Consider the following 20,573-nt stretch of genomic DNA (forward strand, 5'->3'; position numbering starts at 1 on the left):
TAAAGGGGAGAAGACATCTTTTTCACAGACTTGCCGAATCTGGTACTTTCCCAGGAACTCATCTCAGTTGCTGCAGAATTCTCTCAAATACCTTGTCTTCCTATCAGGGAGCAGCTAGCACCAAGCTTTCTGTGAAGAATATTTTGTGGCTAGACAAGCATACTGCATTTTGTTATGACCCAAAGTTGAACCTAGAATGTGTAAAGTGATATATTAATGAAGTGACCTTCTGGACCATGTTCTTGGGCAGCGGGCTGGGAAGGTTGATGATGGTGGCTTCATTCTAGAGGGGGCCATGAGTTTGGAGCAACTGCTGTTTTCTCTGCCTCTGGGTGTGGACGCTCTGTGTCTGCGGACACGAGAGGCAGCACTGGGCTCTCACTGAGGGCACAGAGCATTTCCCCATGGATTTCAGCATCTGGCAGAAGCTGGTGGAAAGCCTGTCCTTTGTGCACGTTAAATCTGTGGGAGATGAAAACAATAAGAAACGAATCAACAGTGGCAGTTAACAGAGACCCTTCCCTGGTCATCACACGGGGGATGAGAGGCTGCAAAGTGCTCATCCCTAAACAGGTCCTACGTCTCACAGCCCTCCCCACAAGGCTCAGGGATGTCTGAGGAAGGGAAGGAAGGTTGTAGGAGCCAGATGGGGTGGAAAACATGAAGGAAACAGTGCTTTCTAGAAGCAGCAGGGCCATGGCACATTTGAGCTCACAGCATTGTAAGAGCATCACAAGATCTGAGCAAGCTCCAGCCAGAGCAAAAAACCCAGACTAGAAAAAGGAAATGGGCATGAAATCCCACCACCAGCTGAGGGGTGATTGACCTTAACAGCTGCTAGGAACGAGTCAATTTTCATTAATGATATGATCCCTGTTTGTTTGTCCACACAATTGGGCAGGTTCCCACACCCAAAACTAGATAAACAGCAGGCCTCTGAAGGGTTCATCAAGGAAAAAATTTAATTCAAGGGCAATCTGTGGGCAACCTGATAGCCAGAAGGAACGTGCCTGTCGGTGCAGCTTTTTTGGGAAGTATGTTCTCAGGGTAGCTCTGAACCCTTGTGACCTTGAAAGTTCTAGATAAGGCCTGACCATCCCTGCTCTGTCCTTTAAATACACAAACTAGAAAGCAAAATTGGTCTCTTTTCTCTTCATGATTCGGCTTGTGGAAAGTTTTCTGGCCCCTCTGCTGAAGAGGCTAGGCAGGAACTCCACCACCGCAGCCCTGCCCCACCTGAGCAACCAGTCACCTACCAGCGCTCGTCTTGCAGGCTTGCTGGTTGCATTTTTGGAATTCTGGGGGTCTGAGTTCATGGTCACAGAGGCACTGGTGATCGTCAGTTGTACTGTTTTTTGAGGGGATACAGCGAACAGTCCTCTTCTGAGAGCCACCGCCACAGGAAGTGGTACACTGAAAGAGACCCAGGAAGAGTCACAGTTCCTTCCAAACACTACCAAGGGAGCATCTCTAACCCCACCACAGTCAACTGAGATAATGTCTAAATTACCAAGAGCCCTTTGGAGCTAGGCCCACTGTGAGATCAAGTTGTAATAAACACTGCGCCACCATAGTTGAAATCCAAATCAATCCAAGCTGTGAGTTTGGGAAGAGCCCAGTACTAGAGGCTGTTGAAATGACTTTAACTCAGGGTGCTAGTGGGTTCTCTGTAGAATGAGTTCCTTTTCCCACATCTGAGAATGCACAGCTACAATATTGGGTCCAGCTACCCATGCTAGTACCATGGGACCATGCCAGCTCTACCATATTTGACTCACCCAGGAGAAAGTACTTGAGTCAATGTGGGTCAGCTGGTCACTTCCTTGGCAATTTGTAACAGACATGGAAAGAAATTCAATTTTAGTGTGAATGGTGCAAGTCGTTGGTGGCCACACTTCCTGCCAAGAAGCAGGAGCATAAGAAACCAGAAGTTAGAAACCGTGAGTGGGATGGAGCACAACTTTGAGGAGGAATGAGAATGAACGACGGTTTGTAGGGTACAGTCTTGACTCTGACTAAAACTCTCAACACCAACGCTCATTTTGACATTGATATATGACAGACATTCATCTTGACATTATCAATATGTGATGTGAAACAAAAGGAGAAAGGCTGAACTGGAAGGAAATAGAAGGAAATCTCACTGTTTAGGACATGGTGTTTTCCAGTTTCTCGGGTCAAGTACTGATTTGGGGCTAGAGATCAAGCACGGGAAGAAGGGGTGACGCTGTTAGGAAGATGAGAGTAGTGTGAGAAAAGGGGGAGCTGGAGAGAAACAATGGACAATGGACGTTGGGCTGAATAAAGACTGCAGTGCGTATAGGGCAGACATGGGTCTACAGGGCTTTGAATCTCAGTCTTGCTGGACCGTGATTGCTCTCCAGCCCCACTGACATAGAAACCACTGCAATGGCGGCATTGGGCTCCCGCAGCAGTGGCTGAGTCTCCGGTTTATGGAAGCAACTTCCTTGAGGCAATTCCTAAGAATGTAATAAATTGTGACTATTTTCTTATTTTATTTGTGGTAAAATATAAAGAGGATCCATAAAATGTTCTATTTTAAGCTTGCACACACACACACACCCTTTTCTGTTTTGTTTTTGAGATAGCGTCTTGTTGCATGGCTCAGCTGGCCTTCAATTCATGGTCATCCGGCTTCCAAGTGCTGGTGTTCCAGGTGCATGCCACTGCACCACGCTCCACTTTAAGTCTTGTTAGGTACACAGTGCAGCAGCCTTGAGAACATTCTCGGTGTACACCAAGCATCTACTGAACTTTTTCATCTTATCAAACTGAAACTGCATTTTAAAACAACTTATCATCTTTTATCTCTACCCCAGCTCCTGAAGAACACCTTTCTATCTTTTTAATCTCCTTTGATCACGGTAGGAATCTCACTGAGTAGAATATGACAGTTGCCTGTTTGTGACCAACTTATTTCAATTAGCATAATTACTTCTAGTTCATCTGTGCCGCAGTGTGTAGATTTCCTTTCTAAGTTGACACAATGCCCCATTTATGTCCATCCCACATTGCTTTGAATCTAATGAATGTAAATTCATTCATCGAGGGACATCTGTGCTGGTTCCATGTTTTGGCTTCTGTGATGTACATACACACTTACAGTTTTTTATTTTACACTACGATTTGTTATTTCTTAGACTTATCTTTTTTATACGAGCAAAACTTCCCTGAACAGAATCAAGTTCCCCATCCTCCACGCTTTACAGCAATCAGTATGATTTCCAATGAATATTCACTGTCTAAGTGGCTCAAAAGGTGGCTGAAGAGAAAAGTCATTACGCTGAGAAGAGTCTATTTGCCACTTGAGGTATCATTGGAGGCCCAGAACACTAGATAAGACAATTTCCAGATGGAGACACCACCAACCAGCTCTGAAGGCGGCTCACAAAAGCTCATTTCTCGCTGAGACCTCTTAGATAGGTGACAGGTGACAAATGGGACTTTTCTTAATGTCTACACCTCTATTTTATTTTACTGTATATAAAGCATGAAGCATAATAGCGATCAGCATGGGATCTCATGGTTGAATTAGAAAGAGTTTTCTGTGACTAAATCTAAAGATAATTTTAGTCAGTCAGTTCACCTCAAATATCCCACAGGTATTGGCAAGAAAGAATGAAATAGCTTCTCAGATAAAACATGCAGGATCAATAAAAGTCTGTAAGAAAGGTCAGAAAGAAGAAAGATTGAAAATAATTAAGCCAGATTCTGGAAGAGTCCTGGACTAGGGCTTTGGGGAATTGGGATTTCTGGTTATTTATCATCCTGGATAATTTAATCCTCCTTTCTTTTTCTTCATCTGTATGATCAGATAGTTTCATAGGGACCAAGTGTAGTCATTTGGTTTCCTATTTCCATGATAAACACTGACCAAAACCATCGTGTGTGTGTGTGTGCGTGTGTGTGTGTGTGTGTGTGTGTGTGTGTGTGTGTAGGAGGGTTTGTTTGTCTTACAGTTATATCCATCATCCAGGGAAGCCAGGGCAGGAACCTGGAGGCAGAAACCGAAGCAGAAGCCATGGAGGAATGATGCTTACTGGATTTCTCTGAGGCTTGCTCAGTTTGCTTTCTTACACAACCAAGGACTGCCTGCCCAGGGGTGGCATCATCCATAGTAGGCTGAGCTTTCTCACATTAATCATGAATCTATTTACTATAGAACTCAGTCAGGTAGGACAAGTCACACTAACAGCAGAATTTTCCTCTGGGATAGGGAACTTTCATTCCTCCCTGTCATTAATGAGACAGTGTTATTTATGTAGCCAATAAACTTTGGGAGGCTAATAAATCTTGCTGTCAGCTACAGTTTAATTATTTTGTTTACTTCTCTATCAAAGAGGCTGGCCATCTGGCAAATGCTTTGTGGGGCAGAAGAAAGGTCCAAACTTACAAAGTCAGACTAAACATAAAGTTTCAAGACATAAGAGACTGTGTTCATGTCTAAAAAAAAATGATAGTGAACCCAAGGACTTGGGACCCAAAATAACCTCTCCTTGGGCCTTGTGCTTCTGAAACATTTGTTATTTGATCTTTTCTCTTTAGAAAGTATTTGATATTCTTGTCTCTTCTAAACTCCAGATAATGAACACGGACTCACAGCAGCTATGAGACAACTTTCATCAGACCTGGAAGTGGTACTTAAGGGATGAGCAATGAACGTGGAACGCATGGAAACACGTTACAGACCAGTGAGTATGGTGAATATCCATAAATCCAAGGGAAATTAATGTTGAATCTAAGGTAGAATGGCCAGAGAGGTGATTCAGAGGTTATGGTACTTTCTGCTCTTCCAAAAGACTCAAGTTCAGGGCCCACCATCCACACCAGGTGCTTACAACTCCCTGTAACTCCAGCTCTGGGGTATTCCATAGCTCTACCCTCCAAGGGCATTGCACTCAGGCATGTACACCCACCTGTATGTAGACACTCATGCAGATGCATAAATAAAAAAATAAGGCACAGTTGCTATGAAGGGGAAAATGGGAAAAATGGTTGGGAGAGATTTACCTGGGGATCAGGGAGGGAGGGCAACCCAGAGAGTTGGGGAAGAGGCGGGGATAAATAACATTAAAGATGTTTGGAAGTGACATAGAGAATCATAGTATTTTATGTTTACATAATAAATAAACACACACACACATACACACACACACACACATACACACACATATATATATATATAATTGAAACTGCCACTTGGGGTAACAGTGATCCCTTCAAAACTATACTGTCTAACAAAAACCTCAGTTCTAGACAAGTTAGGGGAGTGCAAGGGATCCTCTCAAACAATATACATTATTGCTGTTGCCCTGGATGTCTTCCAGAAAAAGAAGGTAGGATCCTATTGCTGAAGACATCACATATTTTGGACAGAGGACTTGGAAGAATATGTCTGGACCTGACCTGGAAGCCTCCTGGCTGAGGACTAGCCCCCATTTCAGAGGAGCTCTTCAAGCTGACAAGAGAGAAAAGTGGTCAGGAGTCCTATGCGATGTAAATCCTATGGACCACAGCAATGACCAGCATGGCAGAGATTCTGAAAGGACAACAGTTGTTCTGATATTCTGGGGGTAACCAACAGCTGTGCAGTTGGACTTAAGACCCGATCGATAGGAGGGGATTTATGCTTGGCACTGTAAATATAATCAAGCATTGGCTGGTAAGGCATTGGACTCTAGGTGATAACCCACTGTTGCCACTTTCCTAAGCAATATCATGACTCACTACAGTTATCCTTATGTCTACACACGAGTGTAGCTCTCATCCCTCAACAAAGAAGCAGTAGAAAGAGGTCATTACAGAAAGCTGCAACTGAACAAAATGCAGAGCTCAGCTGGTGGTAGCGTGCCTGCCCCCAATTAATGCAATTATAGCATAATCCTATGCCTAAGGCTCAGGGAACACTGTAGAGAGGAGGTGGTAAGATCATAAGAGCCAGAGGAGCAGGAATTCTGCTCTGAGACAGTCTCTCCCAGGAAAGTACAGAGAGCACGAGGTATGGCGGAGTAGGGAAGAGGGTTTGAATCCGAGAGGAGCTGGGGAAGTGTCAAGAGCAAATATAACCGTGATACATTGTATGAAAATCTCAAAAAATTAATACAGAACTAAAAACATTTAAAATCTCCATAAAAATATTAAACGTGCCCCCTTTTCATTCAGTTCTACAATCTCCAATCTTTTTTGTTTGTTTGTTTTGTTTTGTTTGTTTGTTTGTTTTTTGAGACAGGGTTTCTCTGTAGCTTTCAAGCCTTTCCTGGAACTAGCTCTTGTAGAACAGGCTGGCCTCGAACTCCCAGAGATCCCCTGCCTGCCTCTGCCTCCCAAGTGCTGGGATCAAAGGCGTGTGCCACCACTGCCTAGCTCAATCTCCAATCTTATCAGCAAATTTTCATATAAAGGGATCTGTAAATTTAGAAATTTCTTAAAATGTGCTATAAAGTTTCTTTGTGGTGATAACAACAATAATAATAAACACTGAATGTATAGTCAAGGCAGAACAAGGCACCTATAACCAACTCTTACCAGGTCCCAGTTCCCTGTGGACCACTGGCAGCAAAGGTGACTGTTGCAGGGCCTCGTGGATGCAGGCCTTTTTGTCCAGTCACAGAGGTCTCCTGGGCAAGACACTTCTCTCTCCTGAACACTTCCTCCACAGGACCTAGAGCACTGGCATATAACAGAGAGAGGCAGAGAACTGAGGCGGTGGAAAAGTCAACGATAAGAGCAAACTTTTTGGCGTCATTTTGGCTGCATGCTAGAGAACTTACTAACGGCGTTAGAACCTGGAGCCTCCTCACATGCCCCTTAAAGGACTGGTCTTTCAGAAGAGATGCAAGGCTATCTCCCTGTCACAGAACAGACTGGATGTTATCTAGTGCAAGTTTTTGGTAACAAAAGTGGAAATTTTAGAATTTCAAATTTGTGATGATAGGGCTGGAGAGATGGCAGAGCAGTTAAGAGCACTGACTTTTCTTCCAGAGGAATCAGGTTCCAGGGAATACAATGTCCTCTTTTGGCCTCTGCAACCCATGGTATAGAGATATGCATGCAGACAAAATACCTATCTACACAAATACAAAGTTTTTATATTTATTTTTATTAATTTATTAATTTTCCCTGCTCAATCATAGTTTCCCCTCCCCTCTCATTCTCCCCCTCCTTCCTTTCCTTCCTCCCTCCTCAACCCCACTCCCATTCACTCCTCCTCCTTTCTCTTTAGAAAAGGGCAGGCCTCCCATGTATATCAGTCAGTCATGGTATATCAAGTTGCAGAAAATTTTAAACATATATTATTAGCTCTGCCACCCTGCAAGGGTGACAGAAAAATGAGACAGTCTTCCTTTCCCACTATATAAAGTTTTAGAATGGAAGCTTCTTTTAGCAAAGTTGATGGGCTTGATGAAGACTGTGATACATGGATAGTAATACTCAGAAGATAAATTCAAGAGAGCAAGATGGATTTCTGGAGGGACACATGTCTAAAAATGTCAGATGTTGCTTATCAGAATGATTTTACATGATACATTGTCTTGATTGCATGATGCTTCCAAGAGGAAATAATTCACTAATAATCTTTGAAAAAAGATAGTGCAAAACCACCTTGAAGATGCCTAGCTATGACACAGTTACAACAATAACAAACGTGGTTGTCTTATCAATGTCAAGTACATCTCTTGAGGCACTATGTGTATGGTGGTATCACAGAAAATAGGAAAATTATATACAATTACCCACATAGCCCCCCCAAAAGACCTAACAGATTGTCTTCAGAAAATTCCAGCTTCGAGAATCAACCTATATTCCTGCCCTGGATTTATTCAATCTGTTTGTAACCCTATGTGAGGAGCAAAGTAGAATTCAATCTTTGGGTTCTTGTGGCTCTGCATGTATGCAGATGGATTCAGGGCCACATCGCCACATAGAAGGAAAAGATGATAAATATTACCGTAGCTCGGTGGCTCTCAGATTAGCGGTATCAGCATCTCTCCTAGAGGAGATAATGATTCAGAGTGTCCCACCCGAGAGCCCTAATTGGACCCCGTGGGCATCATCCTGACCAGAGGATTTTGAAGCATGCTAACAATTAACTAGCACGGATGTAGAGATGTTGTTATAGCTAAAACACACCAGTCCTTTAGTTAGTCTGCGATGACTGACATTTCCCAAATGGGCCCCAAATATTCTCACGACGGCAAGCCATTAAATGACGACTGGCGGGTGTAAGCATCTAAAGTTGTATAATCTCTAAACTGCTCCGGGAGTTACATCTCTTTTCTCTGTCGTATCTTCAAAGAGAAATTTTCCAACTTCATGCTTTTCTCAGAATAAAGACATTTAGAAAGGTTGGTGGTAGGAGGTCTTTGGGGAACAGGTTGATATTGGGGATCCCCAGCCACTGAGGAAATACAAAGATAATCTTTTCCATAATAGATAAGACCTGACTGGTAGATTATCATTGTAGAAGTGTTGAGTCAAGGTCTCGCTATATAGACTTGGCAGGCTGGTGGCTCCATTAGCTCAGTATGTAAACCAGGCTGGCCTCCAATTCATAGAGATCTGCCTTCCTCTGCCTCCCAGGTGCTGAGCTTAAAGGCATGCTCTACCACTCCTGACTTCTGACTACCCATTAAAGGCATGTGTTACTACTTCTGACCTCTGAGTACTCATTTCTGATTGCCTGAAAGTGCTATTTCTCTTGACTTGGAAATCTCAACTTCTCTGTATATTTTTTCCCCAGCATTTGAAACATTTACCTGAACAGGTCCAGGCTATACTTAGCATAAGGGAGGAACTTGGAGGCCTAGTTCCATGCATGGGAGCAGCAGATGCTCCATGTACTCTAGAGTTGAGTAACGAAGGGAAGGAAGGAAAATAGAGGACCATGTCCCACACCGCCCCAGGAAATACCACATAGTGGTTCTGAGACCTAGGGGTCAACTTGAGTTAGTGGACAAGCATGAAGTAGGAAGTCCCAGGGGAATCAACTTTCTGGGCTAAGTCTGTGTCTTCAGGCTGTGAAGCTCCCTGTTCTCTTTCTCCGTACATAGCAGGTATTCCTAAAGAAAGTTAAAGCTTCAGTCTTTGTCCCCAGTTCACTCAGCTCTCACTGAGCCAAGTTCTACAAAGAGGTAGGCACAGACACTAGCTAGAGTCTGCCTTACATTTGAATAAATCGTTTATCATTTATTTTCTAGTTGTGTAAACTCAAGTATATTTTTCAACCTTGTTTAGTTAAAAGTTCTTTATCTATAAAATGGAATGAATAAGGGGTACTGCCCATATCTCTGTGAGGTAACAGAAAAAATACACTATGGATACACTCACATGACATTATAATCTTGGCTTCTCATCTTTGTCCTGTGCATGGGTATACTTAGAAGTATTATCTTAGCTATTGATTTATTTATCTACTGGGAAATGAAAAAATAACCTTTTCCCCATAGTCTAGACACCAAAATCCAGCAGAGACAATCCTCTCTTTAAAGAGACACACACAGTCTCTTTTCTTGATGCAAACAATCATCTGGGTATTTAACTGAGATAGGAATCTAAAACTATGTGGTGGGGGAAGGACTTCACCGTCACTCTCGGGTTGACTGAAGAAGGCTCAGACCCGTGTGCGAGGCTTTTATAAACAGCTCATCAAAGTAGTCTGTTTTGAATCATTTCTTTGTGTTCCTATCCCCAGCAGGGTCCCCAATTATCCAATATATCCATTGTGAGACTGAGTTCTTATAAAACCCTGCACTGTCACAACTGAAACCATACCTATCATTTCCCAGTGGATTTCTTTCAGCTCCTGCAAAGGTTTGACCTGCTGTTTCTCCCATACTGTGTCGGATCACTAAATGGAACTGAATCTCTGGCATGATTCCAGTGTGGTCCTCTGCAAGTTCTAGACTCGTGTTAGTAGGGCAACTCATGACCTATTGGACACAAACTTGGGGACGCTGCAGATGCCGTATAATAAGCTGTGTAAGGCACCCTTTTGGGTGCATTACCTGGCTCCACGGCTCCACATGCCATTCTTCACAAGGCTTCAGGTTACAGCTCATACTCAGCGGAGGAGGAAGGCCGGCCAGGAACTGGCAGTGAAAGGGCCTCAGGCTCCGGTGGTGGTCCAGGCTGTCCATGCACTGGATCTCACGGACCTTGAAGCCTCCACTGCAGTTTCGGGAGCACTGAATGGAGAATAGAAGCAAAGACAGAACCTGAGTCCTTGGCATTAGGGCTCCATACCCCATCGCTGTTCAAGTTTCAGGCTCCTGGGGTGGACAGGTCATGACTAGTCTGCACAGACTCTGTTTTCTTTCATATTCATAGAGAGGCAATCACATGATCAGATCTTCTGCTTAGGGTATCCTGGTGTCAAAAAAAACCCATGTTTAGAAGCATGAGAGTTTGGACATCTGTCAACAGTGGGTGAGGATCCCAGTTTCGTCTCTCACTGTTTATGAGCCTCTGTTGACTTTGTCATTGAGCCCAAGATGACATATTTATAAACTGGGATGTGTAACTGCCACCTCACAGGCTGCTAGAAGAATTGTGAACTTGTGGCAATGGAGAACCTGCCCTGCCAGCACAGGGTACAGCCTGTCCCAGAGGGTGGCCATCCCTGCTGAATATCTGCATTCACTTCAAGCAAGAAAGCACCCAATGCCTCCTGGAATGGGGCATTTTGGTCCCAATGGAAGGACCACTCTCACCAACCACTTTTACTTCTTCCTCAGAACTCCACTAGAAACCAGTTTTATCTATGTCTCAGAACACAGCATATCCTGTCTCTTAGGAAGGGCTTATATTAGAGAACTGAGCTGAATAACTGTCCAGTGTCCTGACTCCCAGGAGTGGGCAAAGCTATCATTACCTGCCTCAATCATGGAATGTTTGCCTGACGGGCACATGTCCACAGAAAGCCCACACACAGGCCTATTAGTAGCCCTCTTCCTCCAGCTCCAACCCCGTGATGCAGTCCCTGCATCCTGCTCTGCATCAGGACATCGCAGGGTTCACCTGCTGGATTTTCATGTCATTTGGACCAGGACAGCACTGGTAGCTTAGGCTGCCCATGGTCAAGACTGTCTCCCTTCTGCTTTTGATTGGATTCTAGGGCTTTCCAGATCCCTTTGGTTTCTGCATTTGCCATGTGTTTGGACTTGAAGTGGGAGGACGGGAGGCAGATGCCGACACTCTCCAGGAGACTCTCCTGAGCTCAACAGTGTGCCCTTGTGGTCCTTATATCCTAAAAGTCCCTTGCTTCACTTTCTGAATTACATCTACCACTCTTTCTTTAAGTGTCAGATAAAACAAGAGCACTAAAAGCACTTCCCTTACCATAGCATGTGCACATGGCTATGTCATTTCCCACAGCTTGTGAGTACGGTTACGCACGTGGCAGTGTAGGTTTGTCGCTGTGGCACAACTGTGGAGATCAGAGGACAACCCTGTGGAGCTGATTCTCTCCCTCCAGCTCAGATGGGCTTTGGGGCTAGAACTCAGGTCATCAAGCTTGTGAGGCGATCACCCCTTCCCACCGAGCCATCTCATTCATTACTTTTTAGAATAGAGGTTTTCCTTAAATAAACTGCCCCCTATTATTGATTTCCATTCCTCTGTAGCACAGCACTTGAAATGCAAAAGCTCTCATTTATTTTGCCCATGGGTTCTGTCAACTGTCACTGCCATGGCGGAGGGACCCTATCTACCCTGTCACCATCACTGCCGTGGCGGAGGGACCCTATCTACCCGTCCAGCACAACATCGCCAGTGCTTAGCATGGGGTTAGGCACAGTAAGAATGGTCAGTATGGATTTGTTTTTTTTTAAAAGTGGTCATCAAAATGGTCAGTATGGATTTGTTTTTTTTAAAGTGGTCATCAGTATTTTTTTAAGATTTATTTATTTATTATGTATACAACATTCTGCCTTAAATAAATAAACAAACAAACAAACAAACAAACATTCTGCCTCGATGTATGCCCGTACGCCAGAGGAGGGTGCCAGATCTCAGTACAGATGGTTGTGAGCCACCATGTGGTTGCTGGGAATTGAACTCAGGACCTCTGGAAGAGCAGCCAGTTCTCTTCATCTCTGAGCCATCTTTCCAGCCCCCTCAGTATGGATTTGTTGAGTCAAGAAAAGGAATTCTGAGAAACTGAAGGTTGGACCTTCAAAGGGTAAACCAATCTTCGCATCACCACCAGATAAAGAGAATTGCCCTTCTTTCCTCTTTCCTCCCTTCCCCTCCTTTCCCCTTATCTTCTTTATCTCTATTCTTCTTTTCTATTCCTTCTTCTCCATCTCTTTCCTTCTATTTTCCTGTGTTCATTTTTTTTTAAGATAGGGCATCTTGCTACATGGCCCAGATCAGTCTGACACTCGTGAACCTCCTCCTACCTCAGCTTCCTGAGTGCTAGGACAGCAGATATGTGCCTCTGTGCCCAGCAATAGTGTGTTGTTATCCTCTCAATTCTTTACTGAGATTTCATTGACAGTCTTGACTGAGAAAACGTGCTGCCGAGAAAGGGATGTATTCCTGTAGGATGGCTATACATTACCCTTTGATTCTGCTCTCTAATTAGGAAACATCATGCTCTCCTGGCTTTCACAGAAATCATCAGTGGAGGACTATGACTGAGCAGAAAATTGTCCCTTAAACCCTTTCAGTAGAAGATTCCAAACATACTGCTCAATCTTCCCCCACTGTCCGGGAAGAGTCACCAAGGTACCTGGGAAAACCTTGGCCTGCGTCGTAGTTTGCTTTCTGTTGCTATGATAAAAATGTCCTGCGAAAAGCAACTGAATCAAGAGAGAGTTTCTTTTGGCTATAGTTGTAGATTCCAGCCCACGTAACAGGACTCAGCAGGATTCCGAGGGAGCTGGTTGCACCCCATGCTCGAGAAGCAGGGAGGAATGCTTGTGTTCAGTTAACTTTCTCTTGTTCTGCAGTCCAGAAGCCACCCTAGGGAAAGGTGCCACCCACAATAGAAGGGTCTTCCCAACTCAATTAAGTTAATTGTGATAACCTCACAGGCATGCCTAAGAGGCTCTCTCCCAGGTGATTCTAGACTCTCTCAAGCTATCACCACTAAACACCACAGCCTGTAACCTAGGAAGACATGGACCCTCATGACAGACAGATGCTCTCATGCTTCCAGAAATCAAGTATGGTCAACACTAGCTGGACACCTTCAACAAAACACACATTTAAAACTTTATCTTCTTTTATGCGTTATTCAAAATAAATAAAAGTAAAAAAAATGTAGTTGCCACTTTAAAGTTAATTAGTTAGTTTATTGTTTATTTATTTATCTATTTTTGATTTTTCGAGACAGGATTTCTCTGTAGCTTTGGACCCTGTCCTGAAACTTTCTCTGTAGACCAGGCTGGCTTTGAACTCACAGAGATCTGCCTGCCTCTGCCTGCCTAAGTGCTGGGATTAAAGGTGTATGCCATCACTGACTGGCTAAAATTAGCTTTATCAAGAAAAGGAAATTTCACAAGAAACAAGTATAATATGGGCTTTTATTTTCTTACGGTCTATTTTTGCTACAAATCACTGTTACCAAATACAATTTCCAAATTATCATGCTTCTGTTGTCGAAAGCATATTCACATAGTTAATCGGAAATAAAATTTACTAACAAGCTACAGGCAGTCACAAGGAAGACCCTTACGGACTCTATGCCTCTGTTTAGTTTTCAAGGGGCGTCACTTTCTATTAGGAAGGCAGAAGTGGCAGTGTATTGACTTCACTTCACTCCTCAAGCCATTCTGCTTTTGTATGCAGAAGGCCAATTGCTACATTCCTAATACAGAGCCTGTGGGACAACTGAGGATGGGAGTCAGGCTCAGCCGAACAGAAAAGCTGGCTAACGCTCTGTCAAAATCAAGTAAGCCTGATAGTTTTCCAGTTACAATGTCAGGTGCTTTCACTGAAGTGTTTTGCAAACCAAATCAAGTTACAATCAAGCAACCAACAACAACAAAAAACAAACAAAAAACAACAACATCATCAAAACTATTCTCTTTTTGCATGGATGTTTGGGTTTCGTGGTGGATAAGTGCATAAAGTACATTGGGTACAGAAAACGTGAAATTTAATCCAAGGCTCCAGAGCTCCTGTTCAAATGCCTGACCTAACTATAGAAGCTCATTGAGCTGTATAGACTTTGGGTCTGGCTAATTTTAGTGTGCGATGTTTTTATTTATTTGCATTTCTTGTAATGAGTTCATGAAACTAAAGAGAATAAAAATACCTTTATTATTGGACTCATTGATAGAAATAAAATGGAATGTCCACCTTTTCTTTTGGGGGTAGTTTTTGTTACCTCCCACCAGCTGACCAGGCAGTGGGGTGAAGGAGGGGAGCAGCTGCAGCTTACATCATAACCTGCCTCCGGGTATAAAGCCTTTCCACTGTCACTATGGCCTGTGTGGTTCCCTGAACGACACATGCACCCCTCAATAGTGTTCAGCTGTTACAATTCTTTCTCTTGTTCTCTTGCCTGTTCTGTCTGTCCGCCTCTCTTATGTCCCCACTCCAACATGACCTTTCGCTCTTTTGTCCCACCCCCAGTAAATCCCTTGCCCCAGACCCTTGGTGTGTGGCATGTCGTCTCAGTGGCAACCTTGGCAGGGCCTGCCAGAGGAACCCATTTCACAGCTTTAGCATTATGGTTTTGATTTGTGTCACCTTCTTCACACTGGATTTGTATCATCTTCAGAGACATATAATAAGGAAGTTAGGGAGTACAGGGTCAGGAGGTCACCACAGAGCATTTCATTATGACCCTGGCACCAAGTGGCTATATGAGTGTGGATGAATAACTTCTCTAAGACACTGTTTCTCCACGGATGTCAAAATAAGGATAGGCTGGTGGTTAAATGGTACTAACATTCCCAAGCATCAGAAAGAAGCATGGATTACTACAGTTGTATTTGAGAACCCAAAGTTCCTTTAAAAGAACGTCTTCCTTTTTATTTTTTTCTTTTGCTAAACACCTTCACAAGACCTTTAAAATCAAGTAGTGATTGAATGACATACATTGAACTTGACAGATTCTACAAACATGAAGACACACAGTTGGGTTGGTAGAGAAGAGGAGCATGTATCTGGGAGGAGTCAGGTGGTGAATATGATCAGAATATAATGTATGAGTTTCTCAAATAATCAATAAAGTCATTCCTAAAATTTTCATCATCCCTCTGTTCCCCCACTTCCTTTCTTTTCTTTTATTAAACAGTTAGCATGTTCCAAGCTCTGCATCTCTAAGGCAAGTGCTTTGTAATGGTGTGCTGAAGAGATTTACATCAATAAAGAGTAGATCATATTCCATAAGTATCCAAGACCTCATGATGTTCCAAAGAAGGGGTGGTCAGCGTCACCCCACAAACGGAGGAAAGGCTTTAATAAAGGAGGGGAGCTTAGGCTAAATCTTCAAAGTAGGTGATGAAGGCAAAGTAGAGTGGGGGCACAGAAGTGGAGGGCGTGCCAGGCACAGAGGCCCACACTGCCATGCAGCAAGACTTGTCTGCGAGCAGCAGGCTGGTCAGAATGTGAGACGAGGGTGAGGGAGGGCAGAGAGATAGTCAGAGGCCACCGTGGAGGGTCTTGTGGTCTGTACGTCAGTAGTCCTGGGGTGAAGCTTTCTGTGGCCCTAATTGCACGAGATGACTAGATTTGTATTCTGTTGCTTCCAGCTATTTTTTTTCCTTAGTCATCTCTAAATTTAATATGCTTAGTGGTGTAAAAGACGTCATGCTTTAAAAACAGAATAAATTATTAATATATCCAGGGTCAAATAAATGCATAATTTTCAGTGTATCATCCACTTTCTTGCCACTCAGTTTTGCTTCCTGGGGATGACGGTGCCTCTCTGATATATAATTCTACGTGTCGGCTTTTATGCATTAAATTTTAATATAAGTTTCTAGGAAAGTGGTTTGGATGGAAAAAGGCGTCTATTTGTATTTATTAAGGCAAAGGCTATAGCCCATCTTATGCATTTGTAAAACATTCAGCTCTATAAAATGTAGCAAATACCACAGAAACCTTGCAACTCAAAAGATGTGCGAACCTGAACCAGAATAAGACCGAGTCATTAACAATCTATGAGGCCAGATGCTTCCAGGTTAGGCTGCAGTCTCCTCTCATTATTAGCAAAACTCCAGATGATGAAGTCAACTATCGCTAAAAGAAAATTGCCCCGAGGGGGCAGGGAGGGGGGGAAGATGGTAATCTGTTTGATTTAATTCTAAAGAGGACAATGCTTAATTCAAGAAACACAGCAGGGTGACTGTCAAGTCAGCGGTTGACAGAAAGGAAGCAACACTGTCAGGAAGTGTGTGGGACTGCAAACCACAGGTGCTTTGGGAGTCAGCCCCACGGAGGGGTCTTCGGGAGCATCTTTGGAGCATGTTGCATTTCTCTCGACGTTTCCATGTCCCTCAGAATTCATTCTGTTACGCAGCTGCTGTACGTATTTATTACGCGGTGTTTCCTCCCATCTACAATGCTAGGATTGTTTCTCAGAAGTGAGACTATGCAGAATGAAGTTCATAACCAAGTGGGTTAGGAGAGGAAAGATTCCAAACCTCAACGGAGATTATAAATTCTTTGTTAAGTTAGTAACACAGTGGTTTTTGAAAGCTCCAGCACCAGGCACCTGAGGGTCTTGGTGAGTGCTGGTATCTGCAGGTGACCGAAAGCTCATGGAAGTTCATGGAAAGTCGAGCACTTGGCTTAGCACTGGGCAAACAGCTTCTCTAGTCAGTACTCCTAGGACAGGATTCACCTGTCCATCGGCCTCTTGCTTCAAGTCCAAGAAGTCAGATGTTAACAAACACCTAACAGTCACTTCTGGACCTTCACTACCTTAGTCTTGCCTAGAGCTTTTCAATTTTGAATAGGCTCTTGACATTTATTGTTTTGCTCACTGTTTGAAACTAGGATGTTTCTCAAAGGTACATGTGGGAAAACCTCATTCCCCAGCACGGTGCTATTTGGAGGTGGCAGAAATTTTAAGGAGTGGGAGGTCTCCTGGTTGCTGGCAGCTGCCCTTGAAAGGGATGTCACTTGTCTTTTCTGTATTTTGCCTCCCCCACGCCAGGGGGCGGCATTGCTTCACCGCATGCTTCCTACCATGGCTGCCATAGCCCTTCAATTCCTTAAACCCCAGGCTGGGGTGCGGTCCTTCCTGTGCCTACAATTTAGGCTATAGCTCACGATGACTTTTAACACATGATTCTATTCTCTTGGCTCTGCATGTGCCGAGATTACAGATATGTACTATCATGTCTAATCTTGGGATATACTTTTTAATGTCCAGATTTGTAAATGGAGATTTCCCTTTGTTTTCCCACCACCCAGACCCAAGTAATCACACAAAAACTATATCAATTACAACACTGCTTAGTCAATGGTTCAGATGTATTCCTAGCTAATTCTTATATCTTAAAGTAGCCTATCTCTATTAATCTGTGTAATGCCACGAGGCTGTGGCTTACTGGTAAGGTTCCAGCATCTTTCTCCTTCGGCAGCTACATGGCATCTGCCTGACTCTGCCTTCTTTCTCCTTGCAAATATTTAGTTTTCCCACCTCCCTATATTCTGCTCAGCCATAGGCCAAAATGGATTCTTTATTAACCAATGGTAATAAAATATATTCACAGCATACAGAGGGGCATCCCATATCACAGATTATTATTTAAACCATCGTCATCATCATGAGTAGTAGTAGTATTTGCCATGTGTATGTATGTGCATGTGTGAAGGCATCAGCTCCCCAGGAGCTGGAGCTACAGATGTGGGTGCCAGGAGTTAGACTCAATTCCTCTGTATGAACGGAAATCACTCTTAACTGCTGAACCATATCCCTGCCTCTCTCTAGATTATTTTTGATGCTTTCTTTTCATTTTAGCCAAATAAAACTGTTTTGAGAAGAGCCATCGAGCCATGAATTAATTATATGTGTGGCGAGGGGTAATTTTTCATTGTACAATTATAATTTTCATACAATTGCAAAATTAAAATAATAGAGAAATATTGTGCTGCATGTTGGAAAAAGCAACTAATTTTGAAAACTTAATGCTTTGTCCCAGCTTATCTCATGACAGGAGGACACACAGGTAAAAATCTGTGGGTTAATACAAGTCTGACTTCAAGGCACTGTATAACTTAGAGTAAGCTGATGTCTGGTAGCATCTGTGCTTCTTAAAAGAGGCAGAAGGGAGCAGACGTTGACCAAGGAAACACCTTTAGCAAGTGTTTATGCAAGACCCAGCCCTTCCCCTGGAAACACAGCTTCATAGGTTACCTTGCTCCAGTTGCCCACTCGCCAGCCTGCACAGGGGCGGAGGTGGCACTTCTTAGCAGGGTCTGGCCTCTGAATGGCTGCGCAGTCAGCCTTCATCCCGGTGCTACACTCCACGCTCCTCCAATAGGCCCCCAGCCCGCAGGTGGTGGAGCACTGCAGCAGGAAGGAAACAAGAAGGTAAATGGAAAAACTTTGTTCATGTGTACTCATCACCCGGACCCTGGAGTCAAAGGTTTCCTGTCCCCAGAAGCTAAGGTTGTCCTGGATGTGGGTTACACACACAATCTGAATGTCTGGCTGAGTGGTTTAAAATGCATAGCTTTAACGTACAGATGCAGTTGGGGTTCACCCAGCTGTATCTAAAAGAAAAGCCCCATGCAAATCAGAATGTGCTTTTGCTTGATCAGGTGACCGACACAAACACCTGGGCGGTAAACATATTGCTATATTTCATACCACTCCAGTCCAGCATGGATATCAGATGTGAGCACATTGCAGAGCATCTCATCTGTAATGTGGCAATGACTTTTATCCACTTTCTTTCAGAGGTGTCAATTAGTATTATTATGGAATAGACAAAGACACCGAAGCTTAATGCTGCCTTGTCCATGGAGGATGATGGGGCATTCTTCCTCCACACTTTATGTGGTACATTCTGGGGGTGCCTCTCAAACTCCAGCATCTCTAGGTAGCATCCAGGAACCCTGATAAATGCAGATTCTCATCAGTCAGTATCCGTGCTAGCACTGCGATGGGGCATTTTTACCAAGTTCCCAGAAGATGCTGATGCTGTTGTGTCTCAGACCACAACTGAAGCTGGAGAGAAGTGACAAAATGCTGCCTGTCACTTCTTGCTCCGCTGGCAGGAAACAAGGAGTCGCCTTTCCCATAGGTAGAGCGCCTTTGTCTCAAGCTGTTCCCAGTCACTGATAGTTATTCAGTATCACAAGTTTAGCTCGTGTTCACCTTGAAGATTACACAGTTTCCCCTTGTTGGTCCTTTTTTCTCCTTGCATCCTCTTTCCTGTTTACCCTTGGGAAGGGGTTGTTTCTGAATCCATAAAACACAGCTCTGAGCATATTTCTAAGAGAGTTTCTTTTGATAAATTATATAAATCAAGAACAGCCTTATGTTTCCTTGGCTACACATTTGCCCTCCATATAATTTTGTGCTTCATCTGGTGCACATTTTGGTATTATATAGTACACACACACACACACACACACACACACACATATATTCACATTTAAATCTTAGATGAAATGTAGAATCACAGAAAGGGAAAAGTAGAACACACCAAATGTCATAATCTTATTTCAATTTATTTATAGAGGAACTCTCTCCTCATCCTTAAAATTCTTTAGGGCTTGATCTCTATCTTTCCTGTTTCTCTTTGAACATCACTGCACATCTCTACAGTAGAGACAACGGCATCTGATGTGTAATTACCATCTCATGGATGAAGTCCAGTAACGTTCTCCGCCATTCACACTCACACTCTCTTAGTTTCTCTCACCAAGAGATGGAATGGCCTTTTTCAGCCATTAAATAAAGGCCGCTCTTGTGACTTCTTTTGGCTAACACGGAGGTTAATGACATGCTAGTTACTGTGTTTTGCTTCCCGCTCCTGCTGCAGACTCTGCTTTTGCCGTGAACATGTGCCTGGGCTGCACATCAGAGGATGAGAGCTAATAGGAAAGAGAACTAGACGACACAGCTGAAGCTACCCCAGGCCGGCTTTCAACTGACCTCCGGCAGGAATCCGAGAGGACAAGCTGAGGTGGAAGGAACCTCCTGGCGAGGGTAAAACTATGTGGTGAACAATCACAGTTCTGCTGCTTGCCAACTGTGGAGTCTTTGCCAATTCGGCGAGCCCAGAAAACAACAGTAGGATCCCCCTCATGTTGGGTTGCTCTGAGGAATGGAAATGACTCATACATACCACCTTGCAAAGGTCACACAGACAGTAAGTACGCTGTGTTATTAACTTAATAATGTGACATAGAAGGAAAAATAAAAGTTAGGCAAGCCTAGGAAAGTTGTTAATGAGATCACACTGCCAGGCTAGTAATGATCTCATTAAATCTCCAGAGGTGGCCATAGTTCCTTGGGCCATATTTATGCTACAATATATATATATAATTTCTCGCGCTTGGAATTTGGTCCTCCTCGCCAGAATTGGCTGAATTCTCTTTGACAGTTTCTATCTGGGCCTCCTGCTACAGTCCAAAAG

At 43.6% G+C, this 20,573-nt stretch overlaps 1 protein-coding gene across 1 annotated transcript in view; it reads right to left on the reverse strand.

The window, feature by feature from the left end:
• Nucleotides 1-283: 283 nt before the first annotated feature.
• The window catches only part of Adamts12 (ADAM metallopeptidase with thrombospondin type 1 motif 12), a 224,793-nt gene continuing 204,503 nt past the window's right edge, over nt 284-20,573 (reverse strand). Inside the window, exons 20-24 of the mRNA XM_041631217.1 lie at nt 18,341-18,493; nt 10,026-10,205; nt 6,547-6,690; nt 1,257-1,413; nt 284-462 (exon numbers count right to left, since the gene is read on the reverse strand). Of these exons, the coding sequence (XP_041487151.1) occupies nt 284-462; nt 1,257-1,413; nt 6,547-6,690; nt 10,026-10,205; nt 18,341-18,493 (813 nt within the window). The remainder of the gene's footprint in view (nt 463-1,256; nt 1,414-6,546; nt 6,691-10,025; nt 10,206-18,340; nt 18,494-20,573) is intronic.

This window comes from Microtus oregoni, unplaced genomic scaffold, assembly GCF_018167655.1.
Source record: "Microtus oregoni isolate MIOR12 unplaced genomic scaffold, Mior012 000036F_ref0000092, whole genome shotgun sequence".
NCBI classification, from domain to species: Eukaryota; Metazoa; Chordata; class Mammalia; order Rodentia; family Cricetidae; genus Microtus; species Microtus oregoni.